General features: G+C 43.2%; 1 protein-coding gene across 2 annotated transcripts; it reads right to left on the bottom strand.

The window, feature by feature from the left end:
• Positions 1-3,770: 3,770 nt before the first annotated feature.
• On the bottom strand, positions 3,771-20,685 carry LOC121396010. 2 transcript variants are annotated; one of them, XM_041570608.1, is made up of 2 exons: positions 18,796-20,685; positions 3,771-4,439 (listed from the first exon to the last, which is right to left on the bottom strand). In XM_041570608.1, exons 1-2 carry the CDS (start codon positions 19,295-19,297, stop codon positions 4,435-4,437), a joined length of 507 nt encoding a protein of 168 aa, XP_041426542.1. In that variant the 5' UTR covers positions 19,298-20,685; the 3' UTR covers positions 3,771-4,434. The 2 variants fall into 2 exon arrangements, with proteins under 2 accessions (XP_041426542.1, XP_041426541.1); XM_041570607.1 differs by lacking the exon at positions 3,771-4,439 and adding an exon at positions 14,169-15,584 and having other exon boundaries at positions 18,796-20,670.
• Between the last annotated feature and the right edge of the window lie 716 nt (positions 20,686-21,401).

Here is a 21,401-nt window from a genome sequence, read left to right on the forward strand (position 1 = left end):
GACCCACATTTTAAAGCTGGAAAGAGTCCTTTAATTTTAAAAATATACTAAATAAATAATGGACAACTGAAAAGTTGCTTAGACTTGGCCATTCTAGAACATACTTAAAAATTAACTCAAAGGTGAACCACCCCTTTAATGCAGTTTCTAAACATTTGTACTATAGTGGGGAAATGGTTAATAAAGAAATGGCTGCCATTTTGTCTATGTTACAGCTGTACTTAATAACTAGTAATGAACAAACGGCAAAGTTGTAAAGAAAAGCACAAGAAACTCGTCTAATGCAAAACAGGAGCAATATTTTAGCAAAGAAGTGAAATGCTAAAGGGCTAAATTAGACATTTATCTAAATGATGTGAAAAAAAGGAGTCAGATATTTGTGTCTATAAAAGTCAACTTACTTCTCCAGTCTGTGTCCAGTCCTTCATAGTCCTCTTTGCTCAAAATGTCCAGAAGCTGACGCTCATAGGGCTTCAGTCTGAGTGGAGGGACTCGCCCTCCGCCGGTCTTCTGGGCTTTAGCTCTCCTGGTAACCAGCTTTGCCCTTAGCCAACACTTCAGGTCACTGAATCACTTGTATAGAGTGGGGCGATCCCTGTGTAAAGCGCCCACAGTGTTCACCTTGTCCGTTACCTGCTGCCAGAGTTGTTGACGTCTGATAACAATGATACGATGGGACCGACTCCCAAACAGAACATCCCATCGCGTTACCACCTCGTCCACCAGTGCTCCATTCTCATCACTGGTAAACCTTTGGGCCATTTTGTTGGTGGGGCCCTCCTCTCCTCCGTCATCATCATCACCCTCCTCCTCCTGTCTCCTCTCTGAGGCAGTTGGTGGTGCCTCCATCTCCTCCTCGCTGCTGGGCAGCCTCTGTGTCCTCCTCCTGGGGGAGCCTCTCCAAGCCCTGGGTGGGGTGCGTGACACGCCCTGGGGGACTCCCTGCGTTGGCTGGGGGACACCCTCCCTACACTATGCTCCTGCCCCCCTGCCCTATGCTCCTCCCTCCCTCTACGGGACCCCCCTGCCCTACTCTCCTCCCCTCTATGGGACCCCCTGCCCTACGCTCCTCCCTCTATGGGACCCCCCTGCCCTACTCCCCTCTATGGGACCCCCCTGCCCTACGCTCCTCCCCTCTACGGGACCCCCTGCCCCACTCCCCTCCCCTCTATGGGACCCCCCTGCCCTACGCTCCCCCTCTCTATGGGACCCCCTGCCCGACTCTCCTCCCCTCTACAGGACCCCCCTGCCCTACGCTCCTCCTCTCTATGGGATCCCCCTGCCCTACTCTCCTCCCCTCTACGGGACCCCCCTGCCCTACTCTCACCCCCACTACAGGACCCCCCCACCTGACCTACTCTCACCCCCACTACGGGACCCCCCACCTGACCTACTCTCACCCCCACTACGGGACCCCCCACCTGACCTACTCTCTTCCCCTCCCCTACGGGACCCCCCACTCTCTTCCTCCTCCTCCTCCCCCAGGAACCCCTCCCAGTGACTCCCCAGCCTGTGCCCCCCTCTCTCCCCCTCCTGCGATGACTAAGATCCCACATAGTGTGGGATCCAGCCGCCGTTGGCACCTCCCCAGGGCTGGAGAGATGTTCCCCCTCCTCCTCCTCCTCCTCCTCAATCCTCCTCCTCCCAGCCATTTGCAGCCAAAAATTCAAAATATTCAACCTGCCTCAGACACCTCCTCCACCTGCGCAGTCTAAATAGCAAGTGCACAATCAGGCCGAAAATGCACCTAAAATGGCCTCTAGAGGGCTTCCTGTTTGAAAAAAATGGCAGAAAGAAAGTGGGGCATAAAAACTTTGAATTGATTGATTTGAATACAAGTGGGGCAAGGTTCACTTTGATCTTACTTCAATCTTATTCGACAATACGCTACGACCAAACCCTTCGAATCGAAGGCGCTATTCCTACGATCGCAGGATTAAATCGTTCGATCATACGGTTTTACTTCAATCGGAAACAGCGCAAAAATCCTTCAACTTCGATATTCGAAGTCGAAGGATTTTAATTCCCAGTCGAATATCGAGGGTTAATTAACCCTCGATATTTGACCCTTGATGAATTTGCCCCCTAATGTATCAATTGGATAAGCTTACCGCTTTCCCAGTTGGGTCCGGGTGCACATGCCCCAGACCTTCAGCATAGGGGAGTACTTCACAACAAATCACATTAGGCAGGCACCAATCCGGAAAATCCAACGAAAGTAGATTCCAAGAGCCAGAAAATATATATAAAAATATGATACTTTATTTTACATCACATCTAAAAAAGAATATCATATTTTTATATATATTTTCTGGCTCTTGGAATCTACTTTCGTTTGGATGTTCAGACACTATGGCAGGTGATAACTAGTGATGGGCAAATTTATTCGGCAGGCACGAATTCACAGCGAATTTGCGTGATCCGCGGCCGGCGAATAAATGCGCGAAACTGCCGCAAAAATTTGGCGGCGTCAAAAAAATGGACGCCGACGTCTGTTTTTTGGACGCAGCCGCATTTTCACCAAAAAAACTGAAAACAAGATGGTGGCGCTGTTTTGCGAATTTTTCGCCGTTTCCCAAATTTCATGCTAAATTCGAGAATTTGGCGAAATGGCGCAAATTTGCCCATCACTGGTGATAAGGACAGCGCTAGTGAGTACCTGCTGCTGCTATACATGTAAATGACCCCTAGAATTTTGTATTTATTCTGACACACTCACTTCTGTACACACAGTTTTTACAAGTGTGAACAAGGTTTTACAATGTGCTCATAGAAGATAATTTCTACACATATTTTGTGGCTGTGGAAAACTACATCTGAAAATTTTAAAGCCCCCTGATGTAAAATATTTTAAACATAACTGTTTGTATTCATAACTCAAAAAACAATATAGAGAAGACTGACTATTTATGTTCCTACATACTGTAGCTTTAAGAATAGAATAATAGAACTGAATATGATGACACATTTTCTATATTTCTTTAGGTGACTTGAAGGAGTTGTGAGCTGAATGTATAACAATGTCACTAGTGCAAATCACCCTGATTGGCTGCAGGCCGACGTGTAAAGCTCCAGCTACAAAAGCAGATCACTATAAGGGCTGTATACAGTATATATATATAAGCATTAATCACTTTTTCGGAAAGTATCACATATAGATTCCGATTCTGGGGAATATTTATCATACAATGGAACTAAAGCTTGCCACAGTCCCCCAGAGTGAAATTCTGTTGCTATTTATTTGTATGGGGATTTGGGGAGCATATTTATTAATGGGTAAAAGTAAGAGTTTACGCTTTGATAAATACACCTTAAAATAACCTATAGATATGAATAGAAAGTTGCGGAATATCACTTCAGGGGACTTTCTAGTTTCAATCTGATAAATATTCCCCAAAGGGACATTTCAAGTAGTTACACTTACATCTGCAACACAACTCTCAGTTATTCACAAGTATTACGACCCAGTTATCTGTCCCCCGTAAAAATCTGACTTTGTCAACATCAGCTTCATTTTGTTCAGTTAAAAATGTCTACTGGGGTAGTACAAGCAAACAACTATAAGTGATTGTGTGCAAATCCAATTGTTGCTTTTGCTAAAAATGTATACAGAAGGCAGCAGTGCCAAGTGCAACTATACTTATGGAAATGTAAGGAACAAGCACCTTTAATGGATTGGATTTTCTCAGTAACTGTGGGAACTTACCATAACTAGTTCTTGCAGTCCTAAGTAAACCCTATTGTCCTACTGACCCTAACTCACCCTAACCCTCCCAAGCATGGCTCATCATGCCTATTTATATGCCTGTGCCAATGTGACTGTCTCTGATCTCATCAGAAGGGGCAGGTGTACATTAGTATATAAATAGCAATGACAATTCATGCTGGTGATAAGATGTTCTGTTAGGACAGTGTAGGGAAGGTTAAGAAGTGGCTGGACTGGCAGTGAATATGGCCCACAAGTCAACTGCAATCCTCTGCAGGTGGCCGTTGTCAAGCCCCAGTAAATAGGTGACAGGCCACTCTGTGCATCACTAGTTCTAGTTCCATTCACATGGATTGTAATTTATAGAAATGAACTTTTATCACTCAGCATTGCCTCAGGAAACTTCAGACTTCTTTGGAAAAACAAACCCCTGCATATGTTTTTCCACTGATGATTTGCAGTAATGTTGGTGGTAAAACAGAAGAGGAGTGTGTCAGATAATATGTAAAAACATTTATTTTTAAAAATGACACTCTGACACAGTTTTGGATCCTGTTTGATTCTGTGCTGGAGGCAGTGCAATCTATAGTCCCCAGGAGTATTTTTATTTGTAATCAGCATATTGAACTCCAGCTTAGTATGACAAAAGAAAACTGATCATCATCTGCTTCTCTCTTTCCCATGCTGACTTTTTGGTACCACTGGGCTTGGGGCGGCATGGGGGCTTTTTAATCTGGAAAAAAAGAAAACCCTAAAATTCATATGGGTTTTTATAGGAATGTGTCATAATCCCCTAGGATATCACCAAGGTCAAGAATATGACCTTGGTGTTGCTGGAGCACAGTTAATCGCATGCTTTAAACTTTGCCAGAATTATTATTATTAACATGTATCTATAAAGCAACAATAATTACAGTGCTGATGTTGCTTCTAATAAACAGTGACAATATAGCACTAAGCTAATAAACAAGCCAATATGAAGAGGAAGCTTCACAAATAAGACCTTAGAGTTATAAAAAGTTAAAAGTGATTTATTAGGACTGAATTTATAAAGCACCAACATATTACATAGTACTGTATAATAAATGAGATAAGTGTACACAATAAACATACAGATTACATAGAAGACAAAAACTGATATAAGTAGTACAGTTGGCCCTGGCCAACAGAGCTTACAATCTAAACATTAAATTGTCTATGTGCCCTCTACAGATGTGCATGAATCACACTTCCTAAAAGTAAATGTTTCCCATGAACCTGGTGCCACACTACAGAGGTGTGTGGTGGATTTGGGAACTGCCACATTTAGCTGCATTACTTTGGCCCCAAGGTCTATGTAATGATTTCTAAGTAGGAGCATGAACACTGGAGACCTACTTATGGTCCTGGTGCAGTGTTCAGTGATTACTGATATGATTGCAGCATGGACAACACACTATCAGTTAAATATAGAGGGTTTTACTTTTTAGTTTCCATTTAACATCTGACAATACACCATTTACATGCCATCTATCTCAGGTGTCCTTTATGTCCAAAGAGTCTGTCAGTATAGCTTACTGACATAGAAAGACACCATTCTACCAGGCAGCACATATAAACCATATCATCCTAATGAACACCATCCCACCATGAAGTTTATTAGAACACCATCCTACCAGGTAGCGCACAGGAACACCATCCTACCAGGCAGCATATAAAGATGGCACCATCCCACACGTAGGTTATAGGAACACAATACTATAAGGCAGTGCATAGAAATGGCGTCATCCCACTAGGCAGCTCATAGAAACACCATCCTACCAGGCATCTCATAAGAACGCCATCCTATCAGGCAGCTCATTGAGACAACACCATCCTACCAGACAGCTCAAAGGAAAACCATCCTACCAAGTAGCTCATAGTGACAACAACAACATCCTATCAGACAGCTCAAAGGAAAACCATCCTACCAGGCAGCTCAAAGTGACAACACTATCCTACCAGGCAGCTCATAGGAAACCCATCCTACCAGACAGCTCATAGTGACAACACATCCTACCAGGCAGCTCATAGGAGAATCATCATATCATGCAGCTCATAGTGACAACAACATCCTATCAAGCATCTCATAGGAAAACCATCCTACTAGGCAGTTCATAGAGATAACACCATCCTAGCAGGCAGCTCCTTGGAAAAGCAGCCTACCAGGCAGCTTATAGTGACAACAACATTCTATGAGGCAACTTATAGGAAAACCAACATACTAAGCAGTTCATAGAGACAACAACATCCTATCAGGCAGCTCAAAGGAGACCATCCCACCAGGCAGCTCCTGGTGACCACATCCTATCAGGCAGCTTACAGTGACAACAACATCCTATCAGGCAGCTCATTTTGACAACACCATCCTAGCAGTCAGCTCAAAAGAGCACCATTTATCAGGCTGCTCATAGTGACAACAACATCCTATCAGGCAGCTCATAGTAAAATCATCCTACCAGGCAGCTCATATGAAACCATCCTACCAGGCAGCTCATAAGAACACCATTTATCAGGTTGCTCATAGTGACAACAGCATCCTATCAGGCAGCTCATATGAAAACCATCATACTAGGCAGTTCATAGAGAAAAAAACATCCTACCAGGCAGCTCATAGGAAAACCATCCCACCAGGCAGCTCATAGTGACAACATCCAATCAGGCAGCTCATATGAAAACCATCCTACCAGGCAGCTCATAGTGCCAACACCATCCTACCAGGCAGCTCATAAGAACACCATTTATCAGGCTGCTCAAAGTGACAACAACATCCTATCAGGCAGCTCATAGTAAAATCATCCTACCAGGCAGCTCATATGAAAACCATTCTACCAGGCAGCTCATAGTGATAACAACATCCTATCAGGCAGCTTATATGAAAACCATCCTACCAGGCAGCTCATGTGAAACCCATCATACCAGACAGCTCATAGTGACAGCAAAATCCTATCAGGCAGCTCATATGAAAACCATCCTAACAGGCAGCTCATAGTGACAACAGCATCCTAACAGACAGCTTATATGAAAACCATCCTACCAGGCAGCTCATAGTGATAACAACATTGTATCAGACAGATCATATGAAAACCATCCTACCAGACAGCTCATAGTAACAACAGTATCCTATCAGGCAGCTCATAGGAAAACCATCCTACCAGGCAGCTCATAGTGACAACAGCATCCTACCAGGCAGCTCATAGTGACAACAGCATCATATCAGGCAGCTCATATGAAAACCATCCTACCAGGCAGCTGATAGTGATAACAACATTGTATCAGACAGATCATATGAAAACCATCCTACCAGGCAGCTCATAGTGATAACTGCATCCTATCAGGCAGCTCATAGGAAAACCATCCTACCAGGTAGCTCACAGAGACAACATCCTATCAGGCAGCTCATATGAAAACCATCATACTAGGCAGTTCATAGAGAAAAAAACATCCTACCAGGCAGCTCATAGGAAAACCATCCCACCAGGCAGCTCATAGTGACAACATCCAATCAGGCAGCTCATATGAAAACCATCCTATTAGGCAGCTCATAGTGACATCAACATCCTATCAGGCAGCTCATAGTGCCAACACCATCCTACCAGGCAGCTCATAAGAACACCATTTATCAGGCTGCTCAAAGTGACAACAACATCCTATCAGGCAGCTCATAGTAAAATCATCCTACCAGGCAGCTCTATGAAAACCATTCTACCAGGCAGCTCATAGTGATAACAACATCCTATCAGGCAGCTTATATGAAAACCATCCTACCAGGCAGCTCATGTGAAACCCATCATACCAGACAGCTCATAGTGACAGCAAAATCCTATCAGGCAGCTCATAGTAAAATCATCCTAACAGGCAGCTCATAGTGACAACCGCATCCTAACAGACAGCTCATATGAAAACCATCCTACCAGGCAGCTCATAGTGATAACAACATTGTATCAGACAGATCATATGAAAACCATCCTACCAGACAGCTGATAGTGATAACAACATTGTATCAGACAGATCATATGAAAACCATCCTACCAGGCAGCTCATAGTGATAACTGCATCCTATCAGGCAGCTCATAGGAAAACCATCCTACCAGATAGCTCACAGAGACAACATCCTATCAGGCAGCTCATATGAAAACCATCATACTAGGCAGTTCATAGAGACAATAACATCCTACCAGGCAGCTCATAGGAGAACCATCCCAACAGGCAGCTCATAGTGACAACATCCAATCAGGCAGCTCATATGAAAACCATCCTACCAGGCAGCTCATAGTGACATCAACATCCTATCAGGCAGCTCATAGTGCCAAAAACCATCCTACCAGGCAGCTCATTAGAACACCATTTATCAGGCTGCTCATAGTGACAACAACATCCTATCAGGCAGCTCATAGTAAAATCATCCTACCAGGCAGCTCATATGAAAACAATTCTACCAGGCAGCTCATAGTGACAGGCAGCTTATATGAAAACCATCCTACCAGGCAGCTCATGTGAAACCCATCATACCAGACAGCTCATAGTGACCGCAAAATCCTATCAGGCAGCTCATAGGAAAACCATCCTAACAGGCAGCTCATAGTGACAACAGCATCATATCAGACAGCTCATATGAAAACCATCCTACCAGGCAGCTGATAGTTACAACAACATTGTATCAGACAGATCATATGAAAACCATCCTACCAGGCAGCTCATAGTGATAACTGCATCCTATCAGGCAGCTCATAGGAAAACCATCCTACCAGGTAGCTCACAGAGACAACATCCTATCAGGCAGCTGATATGAAAACAATCATACTAGGCAGTTCATAGAGACAAAAACATCCTACCAGGCAGCTCATAGGAGAACGATCCCACCAGGCAGCTCATAGTGACAACAACATCCTATCAGGCAGCTTATATGAAAACCATCCTACCAGGCAGCTCATGTGAAAACCATCATACCAGACAGCTCATAATGACCGCAACATCCTATCAGGCAGCTCACATGAAAACCATCCTACCAGGCAGCTCATAGTAACAACAGTATCCTCTCAGACAGCTCTTAGGAAAACTATCCTACCAGGCATCTCATAGTGACAACAGCATCCTATCAGACAGCTCATCTGAAAACCATCCTACCAGGCAGCTCATAGTGACAACCGCATCATATCAGGCAGCTCATATGAAAACCATCCTACCAGGCAGCTGATAGTGACAACAACATTGTATCAGACAGAGCATATGAAAACCATCCTACCAGGCAGCTCATAGTGACAAGAGCATCCTATCAGGCTGCTTATACCAGGCAGCTGATAGTGACAACAACATTGTATCAGACAGATCATATGAAAACCATCCTACCAGGCAGCTCATAGTGATAACTGCATCCTATCAGGCAGCTCATAGGAAAACCATCCTACCAGGTAGCTCACAGAAACAACATCCTATCAGGCAGCTCAGTAACAACAGCATCCTATCAGGCTGCTTATAGTGACATCAACGTCCTATCAGGCAGCTCATAGTGACAACAACATCCTATCAGGCAGCTCATAGGAAAACCATCCTACTAGGCAGCCCATAGTGACAACAGCATCCTATCAGATGGCTCATATGAAAACCATCCTACCAGCCAGCTCAGTGACAACAGCATCCTATCAGGCAGCTCATAGTGACAGCAACATCATATCAGGCAGCTCATATGAAAACCATCCTACCAGGCAGCTCATAGTGACAACAGCATCCTATCAGACAGCTCATATGAAGACCATCCTACCAGGCAACTCATATTGATAACAGCATCATATCAGGCAGCTTATATGAAAACCATCCTACCAGCCAGCTCAGTGACAACAGCATCTTATCAGGCAGCTCATAGTGACAGCAACATCCTATCAGGCAGCTCACAGTGACAACAACATCCTATCAGGCAGCTCATAGTAAAATCATCCTACCAGGCAGCTCATAGTAAAATCATCCTACCAGGCAGCTCATAGGAAAACCATCCTACCAGGCAGCTCATAAGAACACCATTTATCAGGCTGCTCATAGTGACAACAGCATCCTATCAGGCAGCTCATGAGAAAACCATCCTACCAGGCAGCTCACAGAGACAACATCCTATTAGGCAGCTCATATGAAAACCATCCTATTAGACAGCTCATAGTGACAACAACATCCTATCAGGCAGCTTATATGAAAACCATCCTACCAGGCAGCTCATGTGAAAACCATCATACCAGACAGCTCATAATGACAGCAACATCCTATCAGGCAGCTCATATGAAAACCATCCTACCAGGCAGCTCATAGTGACAACAGCATCCTACCAGGCAGCTCATAGGAAAACCATCCTACCAGGCAGCTCATAGTGACAACAGCATCCTATCACACAGCTCATATGAAAACCATCCTATCAGGCAGCTCATATGATAACCATCCTACCAGGCAGCTCATAGTGACATCACCATCCTACCAGGCAGAACATAAATTAGATCATCCTGGGTAAAAAAAAAAAAAGTATAGTTTGGAAGTAAATTTGTTTGGAGCTAGAAAGATAATTTGCAGCTCTTTGCCCTCAGAGCCTCAATGTTACATTAAGATGTCCGTGTAATTCACTAAAAAAAACACAGCCTACACACACCGACAGATTCCCTGCCTGCACCCAGAATACCACCTGTACGTGACTTTCTGTAGAGTTCTGTGATGTCTCCTACATAAAACTTCTCACTGAAATTCTGCTTCTCTGCAGGAATCCTCTCTCTCTTTTCAAATCACTTTCCCTCCAGACTTCAGCAGCCATGATACAGGAGGAGCGGATGACATCACACAGCACATCATCAAAGGGAGGAGCAGATAACATCACACACTCCATATCTGGCAACTTCATTGAAAGCAATGCTAGAGTGTACTGACCAATCAGCTGGGGGAGGTGTGTTTAGCCTAGGAGGAGGGTGTGGCTGAGTTGTTATCTGCCTGGTAGATAGAGCTGCCTTGAAGGCATCTTTTGTTCCCTACTCCCTTTTTGTAGCAGCTTTGAGAGAGCTGGTTGTTACCTATGAGTTTGAGAATCTAATAGATGAAATGCTAAGAGACCAAATAGTGAAAAAAAACTAACTCACCTCGCATTAGAGAGAGACTGCTCCTAGAGCAGGATTTAACCCTTGCAAAGGCTTTTACAGTTGCTAGCCACATTGAAACAGCAGTGGCAGAGGCTAAAACTCTCAGTCAGGGAACTGCTGGGAATGTACAGACTATGAATTCAACACTGTGGCCTAATAATGCACAGTCACAGGCAAAATACAGTGCTAAGGAAAGGGATTCACCTACACTGCAAAACCATACAGCAAATACAAATAGAAAATACTGCTTTCACTGTGGTTCAACACAACACACTGCAAATCATGTTACATGTCCTGCAAAAGCTAAACGGTGCCGCAAATGCACAAAAGTAGGACATTTTGCTAAAATCTGCCGTAGTTCTGCTAAAGATGTTCATGAAGTCACTACTACAAATGTCACAGTATTAAGTGTGGATAAAGCTGGTACATTTATTCCAGACAAGTTTATATGTCAGTGTCAGTGTCAGTACTGCTTCTGCTGACAAGGGACACTCCATTAACCTGATGTGATACAGGTTCAGCTATTTCTATACAACCAAAGGAGATTTTCTTGAAATACTTTGCGAAAGATCCGCTTGTTGCACCTGCCCTGAAACTGGTCAGTTACTTAAAGGATCCAATCCCTGTGACTGTACAATTTGAATCAAATACTGCAAAATGTGACTTTTACATTGTGAATAAGGGAACTGCTATACTTGGAAGGGATCTCTTTGCTGCATTAAACCTACAATTAGTTGATGGTCTCATTACTACAGCACCAGTACCTGCCACACAGCCAGTGTCTAAAGTTTCACCACAAAGCAACACTTCACTGGGTTGTGCAAAGAACATTGTACACAAAGTTAAGTTGAGATCAGATGTAAAACCAGTACCATTCCCTGATTCAGCATGGGAAAACTTGCTATTGATATTGTGGGTCCTTTTACAGATTCTCCTATAGACTGTAGATTGGCTATAACCTTGATAGACTATTACAGTAAATGGCCTGAAATTGCATTTGTTTCTCATATAACATCAGCTACAGTAATAACATTTCTGTCTACAGTCTTCAGCAGAGAAGGTAATCCAAAGGAGTTAATATCAGACAACGGACCACAGTTTGTCTCATATGAGTTTGAATCCTTTCTGAGAGAGAGGAATATTGTGCATAGGAAATGGGATGTCAAAGGGCTACAAGTTAGACCTTTTACAAAGACCTACAACTGTGTTCATATCCTCAGACAAACACTTTGACCTGTATCATTCAAGATCGTCTGAAAAACAGGGTAATTTCAAGAGTTCCTCGAGATCAAACCTATTCAGGAACACATTTTCACTTGTTTCTCAAACTCAAACCTGAACTGAAACTTCAGCATGATCCTCAACTTAAAGAAACGCAACAAGCTGTTACAAGTTCCATCCTTCCAAATGGAAACTTTAAATTCAATTGTCCAATTGTTGAACCCAGGTGACAGGCTAGCAAATTAGACATAAAGGAGGCGTATCTCCATATCCCAGTCAGGAAAAGTCACAAGCAATTTCTCAGGTTCAAGGTCCTGTAAAAACACTTTCAATACAGAGTGCTCCTGTTTGGCCTTTTCACAGCCCCAAGGGTCTTTACCAAAATCTTGGCTCCAGTAGTGGCAAATCTGAAACTTCAGGGAATTCAACTGTTTGCATTTCTGGACAACATCCTCATCAAGGCTCTGTCAAGAGAGATTCCGTGTGTTCTCCTAGAAAAGGTGGCTACGCACCTTCAAAGCCTAGGATGGGCAAAAAACTTGGAGAATAGTGTCACAATCCCAGCCCAACAACTGGAATTTCTGAGTTTATGATCAAAGCAGTAACATTCAATCTCAGCCTTCCTGTCAGGAGAATTAAGACAGTCAAGATTCTGTGAGGGTCTTCTTGACGAGTCCAGTATAATAATAAGTGAAAAGTCAACAAGTACTGGGAAAATCTCAACCACAATTGTGTCCACACGAGAATTCTTCAAACTGATTTTTTGTCAACGTGGGACCATGATTACTTTTCTGCCTCAGCAGCTTATCCAGCCAAGCCCTACTCAAATGAAGATAATCTTCTTCAACCAGTGTCCTTTCACAGGCCAGAGTGGGTGAAAATGACTATGGATGCCAGCAAGTGGGGCTGGCAAGCACATGATGGAGACCAAGATGCAGGGCAGATGGACACGGAAGTGGTCAGGTCATCTAACGAGAAAGAGTTGAAGACCATATTTCTGGGACTTCTGGCATTCCAACACCTTCTCTGCAACAAACCAGTGTTGGTCAGGTCAGACAACATTACATCTGTCAGGTATGTGAACAAGTCAGTTAGACTTGACAATTGTTATTTTCTCATGGCTGAAAAGAATGTCATAGATCTGAGAGCAGAACACATCCCAGGGATCCAGATTATGGTGGCAGACAAGGTGAGTAGGTCCACTGCCATGGCAGGGGAATGAGAGCTTAATCAGTCAGCTTTCAAGATGTTCCAGTCAAAATGGGGTCCGTTCTCCTTGGACCTAATTGCATCGACAATTAGGGGCAGATTTATCACTTCAACCCTTGATAAATCTGCCCCTTAATGTGAAAATGCCTACATATGCATCATGGATGGATACGATTATAGATGCCTTTTCCATCCAATGTAACTTTTGCAAAGTATACACATTTCCCCCTATTCCTCTGATCCCAAGGGTCCTGAAAAGATCAGGGTAGACCTTGGTGGCCAAGGAGACCATGGTTCTCACAGATCATGTTGCTCTCCAAAGACATTCTGCTAAGACTCCCAAACAGAGGAGATCTACTGACTCAAGGCAAGTTGGTTCATCCAAATCCAAAAAGGGCATTGATGGCCTGGCTCTTGAGAGGTGAAATCTGGCTCATCAAGGCTCTCAGATGGATCCATATCTACATTAATGGCAGCAGAAAAACCTAGCACTATAAAAAGATATATCAGAAATTTGGTTTAAAGAAGTTGTGCTGACCCATTGAATGCATCAGAGGTCCAAATTTTGGAATTTCTGCAAAAAGCTGTTGACCTTAAATTTTGCATCTCCGCACTCAAAGGCCACATCATGGCAATATTGCATTTCTTGGCCACAGCCTAGGCCCATAAACCTCTCATTGAGTGATTTTTTTCAGGGCCTCGAGAAGGCTCAGTTAACAGACTGCAAGTTCCTTCTTGGGATCCTAGTTTGGTGATGGAGCCCTTTGACCCTATTACAAAAATTCTGGTTAAAATGTTAAACCTTAAAATGTGCTTCTTGTTAACATGGGATCAGTAGGCATGAACATTTAAACATAAGGAACCGTTCTTTGCAAAATAAAACATAAACACTTTGTTATGTGTGGAGAAAGGCCACAGCCAAGTTTATTAAACAGCATCTGTAATTACTCCATTAACATTCACTGCTTAAATTAACAGTAATAACCAAGCCCAGCTCCGTACAATTGCAGAGCTTGCCATTCAGTGTATATATGAGCCCCGCCATGGTATCGGCCAGGAGCCAATTAACATTTTAAACATCCGCCATTAATGAATCCATTTATTATGAACCATATAATTGGCTGTGACATTTTTTTTTTTAATTTATATAACTTGAGGGTGGGTGGGTGGGGAAATTCTTCTGAAGCTATCCCCAGGCTGCGCTGACACGGGTGCTGCGAGGAGGGCTCTATATATAACTTATTTTCGCGGGCTTTCAGCCAGCAGGGGGGCCTCCAATCACATACCTGCTGGCCCAGCTGTGCATTTAAAGCTATAGGATGCCCTGTAATAAAACTTTTATAACTAAACTTATATAATGATATGAATGTATCTGGGATCTGAGCCCATCTACCTCATGTCATGCCACCATCCCATGCCCACAAGAGGCTAATTTGGCCCCCAATGGGACATGGGATCAGTAGGCATGAACATTTAAACATAAGGAACCGTTCTTAGCAAAATAAAACATAAACACTTTGTTATGTGTGGAGAAAGGCCACAGCCAAGTTTATTAAACAGCATCTGTAATTACTCCATTAACATTCACTGCTTAAATTAACAGTAATAACCAAGCCCAGCTCCGTACAATTGCAGAGCTTGCCATTCAGTGTATATATGAGCCCCGCCATGGTATCGGCCAGGAGCCAATTAACATTTTAAACATCCGCCACGCCAAGACCAGTTAAAACCTTAACTTGGGCTTGGCCCCCCTCCACAAAACAAGGCTTTTTCCACTGCATTTTGCAGTCCAACATTGAAAATATCCAATCCTATTTCTGACAAGTGGACCTTGTCCTCTCTAAACAATCCTTCAAAACCATTCTCTAACTCATGGTGTCTGTATACAGTTATGTTCAACTTGCCTGCAAACTTGGCAATTGAATGGTTAATTTTACGTCTGCATTTCTCAAGTGGTTTTAATAGTTGGGATTGCCAGCACAGCCGAGGGACAATTTCAGACCAAATCAAATAAACATCAGGCATAAATAAAGAAATTTGGCACAAATCTTGTTTTATGGACTTAATCAATTGGATTGTTTTTATAAACCCTATAACATTTCCACCTAAATGTATCACAATCACCTTAGGGTATCCCCATGTTTTTAACATCACTGTTAGAGTTTGGAAGAGCTTCTCCCATCTCATGCCCCTAATACCATTCCATATTACTTTGTACTTTTTATCTGAAAGGTATAAATTTGCTGCACCCTTCCTTATCTGTGCTCTCAGCTCTGCCCAGTGTACATAAGAATGTCCTAAAATCCAAATTTTCTGAATGTCGCCTGTAAAACAATTGTAAATGTCAATGACAAAACCTCATAACAGAGAAATTAGACCATTGTAGGTCTCACGTATAACTTGTAGCGATTTGATTTCCACCGTCCTATCTTCTTTATTGTTCACTTAGGCCCCAAAGGGCTGCCTGCGTTGCTGCCCCGATCCGAAAGGAGTGTGAGCGGTATTTCTTATCTGCTAAACCAAGGGTTTCAAAACAAAAACTGAGAATTCTGGTGAATTGGAATTTCGATAAAAATTGCAAATTTTTATGTATGAACAATGGGCCTTCAACTGTCGGCCGTCTTTCAATGAAATTCTTGTAATTGGTAACTGGGCATATTAAGGGGTTAACAAACTGACCTAACCAAATTAAACAACCTCTTGCTTCTTGGTCAGTTTTGGAAGAACGTATGTTAATACGCAATCTTCCATTTATTAACTGGATGTCATTTTGAAAAATACCTCCAGGCCTAAATTTGGATGGGGAAACCACCTCGCTAAGCCTTAGTGCAGCAAAATATGACAAAGAAAAAACCAATCTGAATAAAGACGTCTCGTATTCATTTCTACAAACTTGCGGCAGCACCAACATCAGTTTGTTCAGCACTGTTACAGTAATAGGTTGTCTATCATCTTCTCTGGCATTATGACGGGCTAACCCTTTAATTATTTGTTGCACCATCGGGTTCTTTGTTACATTAGCTGGTAACAGTAATTTAGCCCAAAAGGAAATTCCTGCTAATTTCTTCTTGATAGAAGCTATGGACTGCCCATTCTGGCTACATTCCAATATGAAAATAATTAAAAGATCCTCTTCACTTAAATTAAACTTATTTTGGCACTTAAATTGTTGCCATTCCGACCAAGATGATTTATAATCCACCCAAGTTTTACAAGCCACAGAGCCTTGTAAAATGGCTATCACATTGGATATATCAGGTTCCAAAGGTGAGTCGGATAAGGGGTCCCAACCGCGCTCGCTTGTTCCTCTAGTTGCCAAAAAATATCGAACTGCATACGAGATAGAGAATCAGCAGTTCGGTTAACTAGACCTGGAATATGCTTAGCCTTTATCATTATATTGTGTTTAAGGGCTCTGAGAACTAACTGGCGTAATAGGTTTAATACTGGTGGTGATGAAGATGTTAAATTATTTATTACATGTACCACTCCAAGGTTGTCACAGTGAATAATTATTTTCTTATTTGCCAAATTTGGGCCCCAAATATCAATTGCTGCTAGGACAGGAAAAAATTCCAACAGGATTATATTTTTAGTTAATCCTGAAGAAATCCAATCTTCTGGCCATGTTCCCACGCACCACTGGTTTTGGAAGAATATTCCAAAACCAGTTGATGCTGCGGCATCAGTATACAACTGCAGGGCCTCATTGTCTATGAATTCCTCTTGCCAACATGTTTTTCCGTTATATTGTTCTAAAAATTGTTGCCAAATTCGCAAATCATCTTTCACGAATATGCCAGTTAGGCTTAGTCACTCCAGCAGTCAATGAGGACAAACGCTTTAAAAACACTCTACCTATTGGCATTATTCTGGTGGCAAAGTTTAAATGACCAATAAGGCTCTGCAGCTGTTTCAGCTTCATTTTTGTGGCTGATAAGGCATTAGCAAGCAATATTCTCAATTTTACTATTTTATCAGATGGCAACCTACTCTCCATATTAACTGAATCCAATTCAATACCCAAAAAGGTTATAACTGTTTCTGGGCCGACAGTCTTTTCTGGGGCCAAAGGGACCCCAAATTCCTGTGCTATCCACATAAAAGTATGTAGAAGTCTTTTACAAGTGTCTGTCCCCCGGGGTCCCATAAATAAAAAATCGTCCAGATAATGGATGACGAACTGGGACCCAGATTCTGTTTTTAAGGTCCACTCCAAAAAAGTTGCAAAAGACTCAAAATAAAAACATGAAAGGGAGCACCCCATGGGCAGACACCTGTCAAAGAAGAACTTGCCATCAAAGTGGAATCCTAATAAATGAAAACAGTCTGGGTGTATAGGAAGAAGACGAAAGGCAGATTGTATGTCGCATTTTGCCATCAATGTGCCTTTACCGCAGATGCGTAATAATTTAATGGCTTCTTCCACTGAGGAATATGATACCGTGCAAAGCTCAATATCAATTCCCTCATTCACCGAGTTCCCTGATGGAAAAGACAAGTGGTGTATTATCCTAAAAGTACCCGGCTCCTTTTTGGGTACTACACCTAACGGACCCATGATTCTCCCCAGAGACAACTCGTTAGAGAGCTTGTCTCTGACAACCTGAGGGTGATTGTAAACAGATTGTAAATTATCGGTTACTGATACTGATGGCTGAATTCTAAATGTTGGAATCCAAAATCCAAACTGAAAACCGAACTTAATTAGATCCGCCTTCAATTTGTTTGGATACTTGCTTAGCCAAGGCAACATTTTTGCTAAATTCACCGGCGATGTTGCCTTTGGCCATCTGTTCTTTTGTATTGGTTTTGCTGTTGGCAGAGAATTTTCGTACGCAGCGAAAGGCTGGGTGATTGCCTGCGCAGTGAGAACACTCGTGTTTGTACCTACATGAGTTTTGAAATTTGCATATGGTCTCGTTGAATGCCCAACATGTGTTGGGTTTTGGTGGTACTTGACGGGATGTGGATGGAAATGCCGGCTTTGGTGCCAACATTCCCATCCAAAGGTCCACATCCTTTTGTCCCCATGACAACCCTGGGTGTACCGCTAACTTCTGACGAAAACGATCATCATAGATGAACCATGAAATACCGCCATATGTGCGGTAAGCTTCCAAAATGATGTCAAGGTATTTAAATAAATGAGGGGATAGTTGAGGTTTACTAGAACATAGAACATTGGCAAATATGCAAAACGCTTGTAGCCAATTGCTAAATGTTCTTGGGACTGGGCGTCTACGGATTTCTTTGCTATCTCCTTTCTTATCAGATTTGAGGAACTCCTTGTAGGCTGGTAACAATGAGAGAATATCTATATAATCACCCTTTACTATCTTGTCCTTCACTGAGGTGGACAAATGTAAACCTAATGGGGTTGGCTGACATGTCACTATATCCCTTAAACTGGTTTCTGCCACTCCAGGGGGCAACCCTCCTTCTTGCCTATTGACTCTTTCCTGCATATTATCAAATACATCTGATAAACATGTTAAAGCATTTTCAGAGCATTCATTTCAGTAGCATAATTACCTGCTTGCTGAATGGAGGGTCCTGGTTGTTCCCTGCTCACACTGCCTGTGTCACTCGGTGCCTGCTGGAAAGAGAATAGGGGAGGGGAAGACATAACAGGCAGCGTTTTATTAAACATTCCACTGGACTCAGTGGGCTGGAAAAACTCCCCCTGCACAGCCTGACTAGTGCTAGCCATAGGCGGGGACATCGCTGGCCACGCATTCCTGCTGTTAACAGTCTTTATTGCAGCCTTCTTTGTCTTTGCTGCATATCTCTGTGTGGAACACTTCAGAGCCAGCTTTCTCTTCACAGTGGGTCTGCCTAACGGACTGGGGGCGTCTTCTGAATCAGGAGTAGCCGCCTCCTCCCCGTCCTCATTGGTGTGCGACGCAATGCCTGTCTGCTGCATCATTCGGCTCAGTTCTTCCGGCCGTGCTGTCTGTATCCAGCTCATTATGCGCTCCCTATCAGTCGGAGCAAGTCCCACAGCCTGTCTATTGCTGCTCCCTGGTGCTGACATCTTCCCAGCGACGAGCAGGTCAGAGGTGAAATTCTTCTGAAGCTATCCCCAGGCTGCGCTGACACGGGTGCTGCGAGGAGGGCTCTATATATAACTTATTTTCGCGGGCTTTCCCATGCCCACAAGAGGCTAATTTGGCCCCCAATGGGACAATAACCTCAGCAAGTAGAGTGAGTGAATTACAGGCTCTGTCCATTTCAGAAAGGAAACTTACCTCCTGGCAAGACAAGCTGAAGACAGCCAACAAATTAATTCCCAAAGTTGGGTCTGAATTTCATACAACTCAGGACATTGTATTGCGTTCATTATTTCCAAATCCAAACACATCTCTAGAACACCTAAATAGGGTTGAATCATTCAGAGTTCAGACTCCCTCTTGGTGATACTGGATGGAAAAAAAGACCATGATCATCACTTTGATAAAGGAGTGTATCTGAATTGCCTATACTCCAAAATCCAGCATGGCAGCCTTGAATGTTAGAGCTGATGTTGCTACTGTATAGCAAGAGTACTGCCTAGCTGTGGAATGTTTACATCTCCACCCATCCTGCAGGCATGCCGTGTAATCCAGTTGGCGTACATTGAGGTGTTATGTGGGAGGGGACGGAGCCTATCCATGGAGGGGTCAGGGATTGCATTGAAGTCCCCTAGCCATATGACTGGGTATTGGCCCATGGCGGCAACTTGCCTCTCTCTAAGAGAGTTGTGGTAAAAGGAGATGGAACATATACATTAATAATTATTAGACAGCAGTTATAGAGCTGTCATTTCAGTGCAATGTATCAGCCTTTCATTTCTGTTTGCAACTCTTTCAGCCCTAGGCCCAGACCTTTCCTAGTGAAAATCACTACACCTCTAGAGTGGGAGAAGTATTCAGCATGCAAAAGGCTGCCCTCCCATGCCCATCTCAGAGCCCTGACTCTTTGACCTACTAAATGTGTCTCTTAGAACATGAACAGGTCTACCCCTATCTTTTTAAGGTAATCTAGAATAATCGTTTGATGCGATTGTTTAGGCTATGTGTGTTCTAAGATACAACTTGTATCATGTGCTGATGACCTGCCATAGCTATCTTGCTGTAAGGTTGTCTAATCTGTTAACTGGAGAGTGTCCTGGGTAGCATAGACCCTCCTCAAGTGAAATGGAGAGTATATCGGCCTTGCATTGCATTAGTAAGACAACAAAGCAGGAAAAAAATAGAAACAATTTAGATCCTGCGATTAACTAACAAAGTCCTCCCCCTCCCAGTATCCCCCACCCCAACCCGGGTATACATCATTATCAAAACACTATAAAACTGTTACTGGAAATGCTATACCAGTAGCTAGCACTAAATTCAGAAACTCCCTGGTGGTAGTTGGTGGTGCTAAGCGAGGGTTCTGCTTCTGTATAATTTTTTGGTTTTTTTGGTGGTGCTACCCTGGTTTAGTCCTGACTCAGGAAAAGTCCAGCTTGGTTATTAAAGGCAGGAAGGGGTTACTGTAGGATGGCCTTCTAATGGGTAGGTCTTAAGTAGCCTGTGGGTCTGACCCCAAGCCTGGTGGAGAAAAAGGAGGGCACATGTAGGTGGTTTAACTACTTTTGGCAGATTTTCTCTATGTTGGCCATGTGATCAGCATCAGGTCGTAGTTTTTGCATTTGAAAGGTTGGTCAGGCAGGTAGCACCCAGGATTGTGTCAGGAGCTCAGAACTACAGCACGTCTGTCTAATTTGTCATCCGGCCACACGCCCAATAAATGCTAATCTGATGGGTCCTGTAAATAAGCAAAGCTGCCACTTGGCCCACTAAGGAGTGAATGGGAAATAAAAAGTTAATAGGAAACTAAAATCCAAATAAAGACCTTGCCCCACCCTGTGTGGGAGGGGAGATAAAAGTCCAACTGGTTATAGAGAGAGAGAAAAAAAGTAAAGTTCGATTTTTTTTTCTTGTTCCTGATTTCAGTGATGGCGACTGCTGATCTGAGAGTCGAGCTGAGCTGCTCCATCTGCCTGAGCATTTATACTGATCCTGTATCCCTGCCGTGTGCCCATAACTTCTGCCGGGACTGTATTGGGACAACATGGGACACCCAGGAGGAAACTTTTCTTGAAAATCCTTCTTGCC

This window comes from Xenopus laevis, chromosome 1L (genome assembly GCF_017654675.1).
Source record: "Xenopus laevis strain J_2021 chromosome 1L, Xenopus_laevis_v10.1, whole genome shotgun sequence".
Lineage (NCBI taxonomy): Eukaryota > Metazoa > Chordata > Amphibia > Anura > Pipidae > Xenopus > Xenopus laevis.